This window comes from Melozone crissalis, unplaced genomic scaffold (assembly GCF_028551555.1).
Source record: "Melozone crissalis strain CALT ecotype California unplaced genomic scaffold, PUWL_Pcris_2 ptg000018l_1, whole genome shotgun sequence".
NCBI classification, from domain to species: Eukaryota; Metazoa; Chordata; class Aves; order Passeriformes; family Passerellidae; genus Melozone; species Melozone crissalis.
In genome coordinates this window covers 29,757,815-29,771,539 of record NW_026535796.1, presented here as the reverse complement: position 1 = coordinate 29,771,539, position 13,725 = coordinate 29,757,815, and the positions used below count along the sequence as shown (strand labels likewise).

Genomic DNA, 13,725 nt, shown 5'->3' with positions numbered 1-13,725 from the left:
CAAACCCACAGATTTTAAGTGACTGAGGAAAAGACATTAATTTGTATCACACTAACACTTGAAAGATCTGAATAGGTCCAGGGGAATCTCTCTTGAAGAGACTGCCCCATGGCAATCCCCAGCTCCCCTTGTAGGAAAGCTATCTCAGATGGACCAATTTCAGTTACAACTTAAGTTAAATGTCATCACTATGAAAAATGTATCAGCTAAGCGTCAAGGAAACTCACAATAAAAAAAGTAAATTTATCTTCCTATTCCTTTAGGAAGTTATGTCAGTTAGATCTTTGCAGGGTTTGTGTGAGGAATTTTTTTCTTCTAACTCTGTGGTGTTTAGGGGATTGTTTTTTTCTTGGAGAATGACAAATCCAAACTCAAAACATTATTATCTTCATTGCAAACTAGAATTCTGTTAGAACCTAGCATCCAAACCTTTGCATTTCAGTATTCTCCTCCCATTGGTACTGAAGACTAAGACTCAACTCCCATGAAGGCCAACCTTTATTGTACTTTGCAGTGACATAAAGCAAGATATTTGAGTGATAGAAAGCAGTGATATTTGAGCAAGATCATTATCCCACCCTGTGAATTATTGAGATTTTGTTCATAGATCTAATTCTGCTTTTAATTTTCTATATGAAATCACTAGACTTCTAATTATCTCACTGAATAGGGAAAATATGCTAGAATTTGGAAACTTACCAAGTGTAACAAAAAAACAGAAGAGACTATCAACAATAGTGTCCATTATAGTTTCCATTTCTGTGTCTGTTATATCTGGTCGGTTAATGGCTAAAAGAGTGTGGAAAAGAGAACAGAGTTAAATAAGTTTATGCCATTTTAATAGTGAGAGGGCAATCATCTTCTTATCTGATGGCTGTTAGTAGTCAACAGCTTTTGTTGCAGAAGAGATTACATCCTGAAATGCCCCTCTCACCACACCTGTTAGTTTCCACTCCCTTTTTTTTCTGAGAAAAAAATGGCAAAATTATTGGTTACTGTAGAAGGTCAAACAGTATACAATAATTTCTGAGTCTCTCTCACTGCACACATATCTTTTGGATTGTTATTATTGCATAAACAAAAATCTACTAAGAAATGGTACACAAGAGAAATGGCCATCCACTTGGCTAACACTTTCAGGAAGAAAATCCCCAAGAACTACCTGTATAAAATAATTATAGAATGCAGTTATCTATATTTAAAATTTCTAAATCCCACCTCTTGTATGGGGATTCCTTTTTTTTCTCCTAAATTCATCATCAGTCTCTAAATTAGGGGTAATTCCCAAGTTATAAAACATTGTACTTGACAGATAAGAGAGATTTCCTTCCCACATTTAGGTCAAACAGAAGAAATTGCAGCAACATTTCTCTTAAGTAACTAACCCTGACAAGAATAAAATAGCCAACAGGAAACATCAAACCAAATCTTATCACAGATCTCAAGTCAAGCACTAGCTAGGATTCATGCCATAAATCCTATCCTTGTTTGTTTTACATTACCTTTAAAAATTTCTCATATAATTACCTGTCTTATCCTCTTTCTTCAAAACTGAATTTCAAAGCTCTAAATATTAATAAGCCTTCCATCCTAAATTTATGCATGGACAGCCACAACCATTCTATAACTTTAAAGATGCTTTTTCCCCCCAGCTTTTCTCCTGTAAGAACTTTAGAGACATGGATTATATTTTAGCAACTACCCTTAGTAAGATAAGGTTCTGACTAGGCTGACACCAGCAATAGAAGTTTCAAGTTTCTGATATGTCAGCACCAAGAAAAGCAGACCATTCCCAATATCTGTATTTTTCTATAATGACAAAGCTTTGAAGAAATTGACTGGGGCTATCATTCTGCAGTTATCTCCAACTAATGGTCTCCCACTTTAGAGGGAGGAAAAAAACCTCATTTTTACTCTCTTAACTTTTCCAATTTTAAAATTTATTTCCCATCCTGTTAATATGTTTAAAGTACTCATTTCTGGTGTTCAGTAATCTGCACACTGTCAGTGCCTTCTAATTTTGTCTACCATGAACTTTTTATCAGCACATTCCTTTTCTTGTACCATAGCAACCAACACAGATACTTAATTATATTAGATCAACCCTTGAGAAACTTCATTAAGAATCTTTTGGTAAAATGTTCTGCCATGTTTTCTGTAAGGTTTTCTCTCTCCACTCTAACTAGCTTATGGAGAACGCATCTATTACAGAAAAGTAAGCATAGGTGTCCTACATTTTCCTGTTGTATTACAAAATTCAACCAAATTGTAAAGAATGGTAAAGAAGCACTCAAATAGCATGAAACAGGACATCTCAAATACCAACTTTATACCACTACTACTCATTTACTCTTCCTAACACACTGTTGTAGGAAAACAGAATCAGAGGGAGCCTGAGGGATTAACTAGCTGGTCCTCCTTTTCAAAGATGAGTTAAACCCATGTAATTTCTGCATCTAAACCTATTCAAAGAGCTTCCCAGTCACAAAAATACCATATTTACAGGTAATCTAATATTTCATTATTTTTAAAGTTAGAAAGTGCTCCCAACATCTGATCAGAAACATTCTTGTTGCATTTAAATTCATCACTTCCTGTTCATTACTAAACAGAAAGAATGCATTGTGTCCCTTTTGTGTAGGAAAGTCTTTCACATAATTGAAGGATTTTATATTGCTTATTTGTCCTGACATTACCTCTTTGTAAAAGCAGCCACACAGCCAAGGAATCAGGAAACTGAAAATTAACCTGTTTTGTGATATTTGATTTTAGCTCACCCATCCAGATACCTCTGTGGTCACACACAGAAGCGCTGCTGCAAGAACAGCAGCCATCTTTAAGTACCCTCAGATTACACTGACTTTTGCAGATTATAAACTGGCAGTCCCCTGCTAGGGATACTCTCCCCAGGCAAAAACGCCCACCTCTTCCTCACCTCTGCACTCCTACTGCCTGTCTGTGTCAGATCTAGAACACACACAATGAGACAGATCAGCTACCAAGCTCTAATGGAAAACTCATCACTCTCTGTGGGGGATCAGATTTCTGTTCCTGAGCTTTTGGAAACAGCCCACTTCTACATTGGTTTAAACATGCTGGCAAATTTCAGCAGCCCAAGACAGGAAAACAAACCAGATAGAAACTGATGGGTGTAAAACATTTTCAGTCATCTTAATTCAAATTCCTTGTTAGCATAAGGAATCTTATGACAGTCAATTAATTATATACACAGGAACACATCACAAAATAATTAGTATTAAAACTTTCAACATCAGGTTTTAGTGAAAAAAATTACATCTGCTTTTCAAACAAAAATGCCCTTCATTCTGCCAGTGGAATCAATCCCCAGTGTGAGACACCCAGTGTGTGACACACATCTCAGTTATTATGGATCCAGTTTTAAAGAAAAGGTACTGACTTCAGATATTGGGCAAGAAAGCAGAAAAATCTCACAGCTAAATATCAGACACACAGAGACTTCTCATCTCTATCTGGTCACTAAGGAATATTTGATGCACCAGGAATTAGCTGTGTGACTTTGTAACTACACTAAAGCAATGAGGAGCTGCTGCAAAAATAGGATTATCTACACTCCTGCTTCTTCCCTTTAACTGCATTTGTACATCACACAAATGAGTTGGTATTTTTGAAGGAATGAGTCAATTAAACACACCCTGCAGCTCTGAAATTACTGGTTCTGACGTAAAAAGAAAGGAAGAGTAAAACTACAGCAGAAGCAGCCACACAACATAGCCTGTTAATATCTATAAGTAGATCATCTGTGAGTTACATCTGCCCCCAGAGTAGGGGGCAGGAGTGGTGGAGTGTAAATGCTAAATGTACAGAGAACATTTAGCACACTGAATGGGTTAGAGGAGTACATAAAATCAGCACAATGGAGGAAGGAAAATCATGTGGACAATTATGACAGCTAGTATGTATGTTGACTTGAGCTGCCACAGCACCAAAGTAACTGATCTAAAGCCACTTGCTCTTCCTGCTAGGTCCCAAACCAAGTTGAACAGAAGTTTTGAGAAAAAATAAAAAGAGTTCCAGGAGGCTGACTTCATTTGCAACTCTGAAACTTTATGAAGAAGCTGACATGCCTGGCTCACATGCTGGCAGAAGCAAATTAGTATTGCTTATTGTCTAGAATGCCCTTTCCCACCCACAGTGACTATCCCAATGTGGAAACAATATGTAATTTTTCCAATGTTATTTGTTGCATAAAAAGTGTTATTATCCATAAATGTCTATACCACAGTTTCACTTTGTATTTATTTTTCAGTATTACAATTACCATGTAAAAAAAGATGCTGCAATGAATATCTAAGAACTGCTTCTTTCATGATTTTACATATCTAAGAGATTATCCTGAATTCTGAGCAGATCAAAGCAAAATAAGGTAATTGCTGGTTATTAGCTACAACTTCAAAAGTAAAACTTCAGACATTCCTGTATAATTTTATATAAATTCTACTTACCACGGTATGAAACAAGTTCTTTGTTTTGGTTACACAATACAAACATATCATCTTCTAAAGTAATAAAATTAAGATATTGATCAAACACCTAGAAAGCAAGGAATAATGGTCAGAATAATCCAGAGTGAAGCATAAAAAACCTGTATGCGATTTACTGCTACATTTTACAGAAGTATCTATTAAAAAAAAAAGCAAGATATAATTTATGAATTAAAAAGCCTGTGTAAGGGTTGAGTGATTAACCCAAAATATTAGAGAACTGTAAAGTGCCAGAACTGTCAACTTCAACTGTTTCTGTGCACAAAGTTTCAGCAGCCAAGTATCACTGAAAAAAACACATGTGGAGGACATTTTAATATTATAGGTTCACTTTTTATGAATATAAAGGACTACAACATAATCAGCACTGAGCTCTCAGGCAGGAGAGAAGAAAGAGGGCAATATCTGAACAATAAGACATTACAGCTCATGGATTTTAACTTTTCTGTAACACCACGTGCATTCAGGAAAAAAATGAAACTCCTCTATAGCATAAACTATTAATGAGACATCACAGCTGAAAAACAGATTTAAGAAAGTTAGTTTACAGTGCTATACTAACTTTCTGCTGCTGAGGACCTAAGACTTAAACACTACTAGTACTGTTCATTTTATTTCACAATGTTTTCTTTCTCTCATGCCAGTAGTACCAGCTGGAGTGAAAAATGGTGAATGTATTTAAGTGTATTACTTGGTAATTTAAAGTGTATTACTTGGTAATTTAAAGGTTTTAGTGCAGCCATTCACAAAAATAAAAGTAAATCTCTAACACATGCCTTTAAATCATAAAGGTACAGGAGAGTACTCAGTAAAAGTGTACATATGAAGTATTATTTCAAATGAGAACTGCACTTCTACTGCTCTTTTTGTTTATTTTGGAAATAATACAGAAACATATATACACTGAAAGCACTCATTCAGCTGATGTGATCAAGAATCCTCTGAAATCACTGTATTTCCCCTCCTTTCATTTAGCCCAAAAGTCTTACAACACTTTGACTTTTGACAGCTGAAGTATGGTACTAAGCTGCATTACTGGGATGGCTGTAGGTTCTTCTTTTTTCCCCAGTATGCCTGAAAATGAGAATGCAGTCTTATACCTTTAATGGTGCTAATATTAGGGTCTGGGGGACTTTCTTACTTTAGCCACTTGAGTTACTGCATTAGCACCTATAGCAGCATTTGCAATATCTTCCAGTTTACTTCTTGAAATGGCAGAAATGAAGTTTAAATAGTAAGACTCATAAAGCTGGTTTCGAAGATCCTAAAAGAAAGGAAAATTTTCCTGAATAAGTACTAATACATTCCTGACTAATTAAAAGAAGAAATCATACTGTTACTATGTAATGTTACAGTTTTCCACAATCAAACTAAACCTTCAGAAGTGCTTAGCTCTCTGCTCATACAGCTCTTTTTAGGAATATGAATCAAAACATGGTGTTTTGATTACATATCCAGATATAAACAACCTACCACAGAACTGCAAAAAACCAGGAAATGACACTTAAGCTAAAGGGCAGCAATTACTATTCCACACCTTACTGCTGACTAAAATACCCTTTGCTCTTCTCCTTACTTTGACAAAGATGTCAACTTTCCAGCCATCTCCTTACCAGAAATGTGAAAAATTGAGGTTAGCCTAATCCAATCTTCCCGTTCAAAGCAGTATCAAATGATGCAGGTGGCTCATGATAGTGCCCAGTCAGGTTTTGAACCTTTCCAAGATGGAGACTCCACAAACTCTGCAGGCAATCTGTTCCAGTGTTTGGCCAACCTCATTAAAAAAGCTTTTTCTATTGTTAAATGGAATATTTGTACCCACTGCCTTTTGTCTTTTCACTCCCCTAAGTCCCTCTGAAACACGAGACATGTTTACCTTTCAACTTGCTGGGAAATTGAAGTTTTGCATTACAAGATTTTGGGTAATACTTTTCTGACAAATCTGTGCTAGTAGTTACAGTCACATTCTGGTGAGTGCAGGATTACTTCACACACTTTGTTGTGTAGGCTCTTTTGAAATATTACAGATGCAAGTTACCTGGCACATTCTGTCAATATTTTCTTCTGTTGGCATTACAAAGTAAACAGCTGGAACATCAGGAATAGCATCCCGATCTGAATGTAAAAGCCTGATAGGAAGAAAAAAGACATGTCCAATGTGTTTTTTCTCTGATATGTATAAAATTAAAAAAGTTAAAGAAATTATTTATTTGTACAGACAAATGACATTTCCTACAATTTCCTTCTATATTTAACTAGAGTTTTAGCAAGAAAAGAAATCACATTTGTGTATTTTTTGGCTGAAAATATTAATAGATATGTCCAAAATTTATTCAAAGCTTGAGAAAAGGCTTTACAAATGTTCAAAAACATATTATCTATTCAGAGGAAGCTAAATTACTGCACCTATGAAGTTCACATGTGAACTGCTGCTGTGGTAAAAAACCACTATATTTAATTCTATTAAATTTGCCTTTCCTGCTTGAAGACAAGGTGTTTACATGTTTTTCTCATGTTTCTGCTGATCTGTAAGCAGGTTAAACTGTTTCCATTTCTAGCCTTCACTTAGCAAAAGTTAATAAACTTGGAAAAAAATACAAGTTATGTTCAAAGTTTCTTCATGAATGCTAGGAATGAAAATGGACAAGGTAAATGTAATCTGGGAAAAATACATGATAAATCTCTTAAAATAATACCTAAAGATTTCATATGTTTGACAGCAGACAAGTAAAATCTATGTGTAAAAAGACAAGCAAAGAACATACACAGTCTCATGAAACAGTTTGTGCCAATACAATTGTAACATATATGATTGCAAAAGGATTTGTAGAGACAAATACCAAAAGAATACCTACTGGATAATTTTTATTTTTGAACAAGGGCCTCCTGTTTTGAGCAAGAAATCCTAGTGAACATTGTTTGCAACGATCTCTCCATTTCTTGATTTTGCATAATGGCATCTGATTTTAGGAACAAATCTAGTAAGTTTATAATTTTTATTCTAGCAGTTATTTACTCAATGATTTTTCACTGATTTGTTAATTATTTTGGGGAATATTAAATAATGCTCTTTTTACAAAAGAATTCCCAATTTTTTAAAAGAACTTACAGATGCAAAGTGATCCCCATATCCCTCAGCTCTTTCACTGACAGCAAAGGTGAGATGATATCTTGGCCAAATCTGTCATAAATGAGAACCTGAAACAGATACACATAATCTTATAAAGTGATGTAAAAAGTGGATACTGTAGAATACAGTGGATACAGGAACCCAGGTTTAGGGAACTACTACCCTAACTTCAAAAGTGCTTCAACATCTAAACATCTACCACTTTACAATAAATCATTAATTTGTCATGGACTTCCATTTGTGCTTACAAATAAATAAAATATGAAAGAAAAACCAAGGGAAACTCAGTGATAAAGGGGGAAAAAGAACTATCACTTCCACCTCCTTAAAAGTGCTTTGTCAAACAAGAGTTTGCTGTTTGAAGTTTGTTATTTTATGTGCAGAGTTTTCCTGACTGCATTTGGGAGAAAACAAGAGGAAAATCAGAAGAGAAAATAGGAATTAGTGAAAAAAGACAAGGGATGAAGAGACAAAATATAGGCTTTGTAGTAGCAAAAACTCCTCATGACCTACAAGTTACATTTTAAAGGTAACAAAGCTATCCTGAGCTCAGATTCTTTAAGCTATCAATAATTCTTCCATTTGTATGGGCTTCTTTCTGCCTCTGGTATTTTTTCAGCAGTTCTCATACTCAATTCTGTGTACTTACAACACAGGAAAAAATATTTTGTACAAGTTAATAACAAGAAAGATGAACTTGATTAAATTAAAATCTGCAAATCTGAACTTCTCTGAACACCACAGAATTCTCATGATCCAGTTCCAAAAGTTCTTACCTTCCATACTGGTTCTCCTGTGCTGTTTTTAACTGGAGGAACATTGAAGTTCAGCATACGTTTCAAAGCCACTGGAAAATAAAGCCAAAGAATGCTTTACTCTCTCTACACTTCAAAAACAGTGACTTAAAGACTTTAGCAGGATTTTATTATACATTTGAAAGGAAAACCATTTGAAAGGAAAACCATTGCAAAATATAAATACAACAAGTCACATTTTCATTATTTTTATGCAGCTTTGACTGACAAGTGGCTCACATCTGCTAGAATTTATGGACTCCAGAGGACAAAGCAAAAGGCAAAGAAGCAAGTTCTAAAACATTTATTCTCCTTAGTTATACAGGCTATATTCTAACAAGGTTTGCCTTAAAACTAATTCCAGGATCTTCTTGAAGGTGTTTTCTGTCCAGTGGGAACTAGTTTGCTTCATTCCCTGATCTGCTTTTCCTACCCCACAGGAACACCACTGTACACACCACACAAAAAATACCTTTATGCCTGACTAAAATCAATACACAGTTTGAAAGATTTTGAGAACTCATATGAAGAAACTGCTGGTTTAAGATACAAAAATAGTCTTAGTTTGTAGCAGGAAAACTCTGAAAGACGAATGAACTTTAACTTTCCATTCCACATACAAACCAAAGGAGATTGTTCTACCTACCTCTAATTTATATAAATCTATTATGTAATGTATCTTTCCTCATTTATCTGATTAAACAACACAGTATGTGCTGCTCTCCCATCTTTGACCAGCAGCAAAAGACTATTCGTGCTATAGTGCTGATTCTCTTAAAACTCCTAACAAAATCATCACAGAGTTTTGCAAAGAGGAAAAACTTGCAGAAATTAAGAGTGATGGATACCACTCAGCTCATAAATAGAGAGTAGTAGAAAGAATTGACTTCTGACTCTGGCTGAATGAACATAGTGCAGTTCCTGGGATCTACAGCATCATAAGACATGTCAGGCTGGAGAGGACCTTGGAAGACCTCCAGTCCAACCTCCTGCCTAAGGAGGCTCAGCTCTGAGGCTGGGCCAGGCTGCTCAGAGCTTTATGCAGTCAGCTCTCCACGGATGAAGATGCCACAACCACATTGTGCAACCTGTGGCACTGACTGTCCTTGTGGAGAAAAAGCTTTTCCTTACATCCAGTTTGAACATCTTGTTTATGTTACACAATTTATGCCTGTTGTGCTTCACCCTACTGCCATACACCACTACAAAGGGGCCTGGTTCCTTCCCAGTGCGCCCATAGGGATTGGGGAGCTGCTGTAAGGTCCACCCTGAAGCCACCTGGAGAAGCCTTAGTGCTAGAGCCTCACCAGAGCCTCTGACCACCCTGCTGACTCCCTCCAGCTGATGGTCCACTGGGAACCCCCTGCAGCTCTTTTCTGCAGAGCTGCTCTCCAGTCTGGCAACCCCCCACACTGTTGCCTGTATGTGCAAGGGGCTCTTCCTTTAGAAGGGCAGGAATTTGTCATCGTTAAATTTCATAAGATCTCTGCTGGCCCATTCCTCTTGCCCATCTAGGTGCCTCCAAACGGCAGCTCAGCCCTCAAGCAGAAGAGATTCCCCAAGTTTGCTGTCACCTGCACACTTTTAATCAGAGTACACTGACATGCCCTCCAGGTGACTGATAGACATTTTAAACAGGAGGGGTCACAGAATACACTCATGCAGTGCTCTAGTTGTTACCAGCCTCTAGGTAATTATGTCTGATTAATTACAAACCCTCTGAGCCTGACCATCCAACCAGTTTTTTTAATGTAGTTAGTTGTTCATCCATCTAGTCCATGACATTCTAACTTGGATATTAACACCATGGTGTCAAAAGGTAAGTCAAGGTAAATTAAATACTCCTGTCCTGTTGCTTACAAACCCAGTCATTTTATCACTGAAGGCAATTAGGCCAGTCAGGTATGATTTACCATACATAAATTCATGCATGCATTTTCCCTCATGTGAAGAGAAGTATTTTCCAATATGATTCACTCAGTGATTGACTCCAAAGTGCCACTAAGGCCTGGAAGCATTTGTAGGTGAAGACTGAAGCAAAGGCAGCCCTGGTTACCTCAGCCCTATCTGTGTCTATCACCATTAAATGAGCAGCTCCATTTAGCAAGGATCCAACCTCTTTTCTTAATTACATTTTTGCTACTAATGTTGCAGCACAAGCACTTCTCCTTTCTCGAGATACATGCTGCACAGCTCAACCTCAGTAGAACTTTGGCTTTCCCAGTATCATCTCTCCAAGGCCAGACAGTGTTTCTGACGCTCTGCTTCCTCCTGTGCGTGGCACTTTCAAACAACTCTACTAGAAATGAAACACAAGTGTGGGAAAATCCAAGCTAGCATTGAGCGCTGAGACTTGATGGGCTCCAGCCTTCAACTTGCTCCATACTTTTTTCTTTTCTTTTTTAAACACAATGAAGCAGCTCTGAAAATTGATTACAGGATGCTCCTGGGTTCTCTGGCCCCTCACTGCTGGTGACATCTTTAGCCATATGAGCAATTTTATATAAAGCTGTATGGTTATGTGCTTTGGTACTACTGGAACTGAAGCAGCTGCATTGCAGAGTTTAACATCTAAAGTAAAACTTGGCATAAGCTCTCTGCCAAGAAAGAGTAATCAAACTGGTAACGTGCTGTGAAAATCATGTCAACATTCAGCAAGTGCCCGAGTTCCTTTTCCGTATTCATATTTTATTTCATTTACATTAATGGTGAATGTTCTCTGGGGCAAGGATCAGGTTTTTACTGTGCTTGCACAATGATATGCTTCTGTTATGAAACCAATCCTGGTTATGAACCAGGATAAAGGTCACAACAGATGGTGCACATACATGGTAAGACCATGACTAAATGATAAGAAACATTTTTCTGAGTACATTTTAGCTGTTGAATCTAGCTCCTTGGAAAAGACCTCCTTAACAGAAGACATCATGGATTCAGTTGTAAAGGCTGACTGAAATAATCCAGCAACAATTGGTGGCATGAACAGTGGGACTGAGTGCAGCTGCAGCAAGTTTGCCAATGACATCAAGCTGTGTACGGTCACAAAATCACAGAATCATTCAGGCTGGAAAAGACCTCCAGGATCAGAGAGTCCAACCCTTGACTGATCACCACCTTGTCAACCAGACCATAGCACCAAGTGCCATATCCAGCTGAACACCTCCAGGGATGGTGGCACTACCACCTCCATGGGCAGCTCATTCCAATGTTTAACCCTTTCCATGAAGAAATTCCTCCTCAAAAAGATGGAGAGAAGGGAGGCCATACAGAGGCACCTTGACAGGCTCGAGAGGTGAGCCCGTGCAAACTTCAGGAAGTTCAGCAAGGCTAAATGCAAGCTCCTGCAGCACAAATACAGGCAGGGCAGAGAATGGATTTAGAGCAACCTTGAAGAGGACTTGGGGGTGTTGGTGCATAAGAAACCTGACATGACCTGGCAATGTGCACCTGCAGCCCAGAAAGCCAACTGTACTCTGGGCTGCATCCAAAGCAGCGTGGCCAGCAGGGTGAGAGAGAGGATTCTGCCCCTCTGTTTTCCTCTGCTGAGATCCCACCTGGAGTACCGTGCCCACAGCCGGGCCCATCATAAGAAGAACTCAAACCTGTTGGATTAAGTCCAGGGAGGAATAACAAGATGATCAGAGGGCTGGAGTACCTCTCCTATGAGGAAAGGCTCAGAGAGTTGGGTTTGCTCAGCCTGGAGAAGAGAAGGCTCCAGGGAGAACTTATAGTGCCTTCCAGTACCTAAATGGAGTTAGAAGAATCCTGGAGAGGGACCTTTCACAACAGCATGTAGTGACAGGACAAGGGGGAATGGCCTTAAATGGAGACAGTAGGTTTAGATGAGATATAAAGTGAAAATTCTTCCCTATGAGGGTCATGAGGCTCTGGAATTGCTTGTACAGAGGCTATGGATACTCCATATCTGGAACTGTTCAAGGCCAGCCTGGATGGGGCTTTAAGTAATCTAGTGAAAGGTGTTCCTGGCCATAGCAGACAAGGAGTTAGAATGAGATGATCTTCAAGGTCCCTTTCAACCCAGACCACCCTATGAACACAGTGAAACAGAACAGAAAAGAATAAAGCTGAACAGAATACGTGCTCAAAGAAAATAGACTTTATTAGAAAGATAGCAAAGAGAAGATAAGCAAAGACTTCAGAAGAACATCAAATAGCACTATCAATGATAGATGGCAGAGGAATGAGATTACAAAAAAGTAGACTGGTACAAAAAATTAAGCATACTAGTAAAATATTTAATGTCCACAGAGACTGTGACTGAGATTTTTAGGCAGATGATTTGAAATATTTCATGCTAACCAAATGCATCCAGAATCCTCTATACCACCAAAGATACTGCAGCTGTCAAGGAGAGAGTGTCATGATTACAGCTTAACTACTGACTACAACTTTGGCAAACAAGGGAAGTAGAGGACTAAGGAGCTGACATCCCCTGTGCTCTAGGAGTATGTCCAAGGCTTTACAAAGCAGCATCAAGGCAGAGAAGAATCAATTAAGGACTCCCAGCAATGTCTAAGAAGGGACTGAACTAACAAACCCTTTACTCACAGAAATCCTCATGCACAACGAGTTTAGTTGTTATTATCGTATTCCCAACTTCTCGAGGGTCAGTACAGACATGGATGCCCCCGTATTGTCTTAACAAGAACATGACAACAGTAACTTTATTTCTGCACCATTAAACGCTATTTCCCGTCGGTCTTTCCCACGGGCAGAAAGAAACCGAAACGGAGGGTGCGCTCGCTCCCACGGCCGCGGGAGAAGGCACCGCTGACGGCCCGGGCCCGGCCAAGTCCCGCCCCAGGAGCGCCTTCCACACCTCGGCGGCACCGACGGCCACGTCCCCGGGGCCTGGGGCCCAAGCGTGGCCGGGGTTCATCTGCGAGACCTGCGGCCCGAGGCTCCGGAGGCCCGCCGCCCCGGAGGCGAGGAGAAGGCGGCAGAGGGGCCGCCACCCCGTTGCCGGGAGACCCAAGCCGGGTGAGAGGGCGCGAATCCGCGGCGGCGCCCGCAGCCCGCCCCGCGGGGACCGAGGCAGCGCGGCGGCGGCGGCGTGCGGCCGGCCCCGCTCCCCCGCCCGAGCGCCGGGACCGCGGGCGGGCGCTCACCTGTCTGCTTCTCTCGGATCCCGGCCGCCATCTTCCCGCGCCGCCGGCCCGGCCGCGCCGCCCCGCCCCGCCGCCGCCTGCGCAGCCGCCGCGACACGTGGCGAGCCCCGGGCCGGGGGCGGGCCTGGCAGGAGCGGCCGCTGACGGCG

General features: G+C 39.7%; 1 protein-coding gene across 1 annotated transcript in view; it reads right to left on the bottom strand.

Moving 5' to 3' along the window:
* SCFD1 (sec1 family domain containing 1) overlaps positions 1-13,642 on the bottom strand; it is a 49,839-nt gene extending 36,197 nt beyond the window's left edge. The window contains exons 1-7 of the mRNA XM_054275406.1: positions 13,577-13,642; positions 8,430-8,500; positions 7,633-7,721; positions 6,562-6,652; positions 5,665-5,787; positions 4,485-4,572; positions 700-789 (exon numbers count right to left, since the gene is read on the bottom strand). Of these exons, the coding sequence (XP_054131381.1) occupies positions 700-789; positions 4,485-4,572; positions 5,665-5,787; positions 6,562-6,652; positions 7,633-7,721; positions 8,430-8,500; positions 13,577-13,607 (583 nt within the window). The 5' untranslated portion in view covers positions 13,608-13,642. The remainder of the gene's footprint in view (positions 1-699; positions 790-4,484; positions 4,573-5,664; positions 5,788-6,561; positions 6,653-7,632; positions 7,722-8,429; positions 8,501-13,576) is intronic.
* Positions 13,643-13,725: the final 83 nt, after the last annotated feature.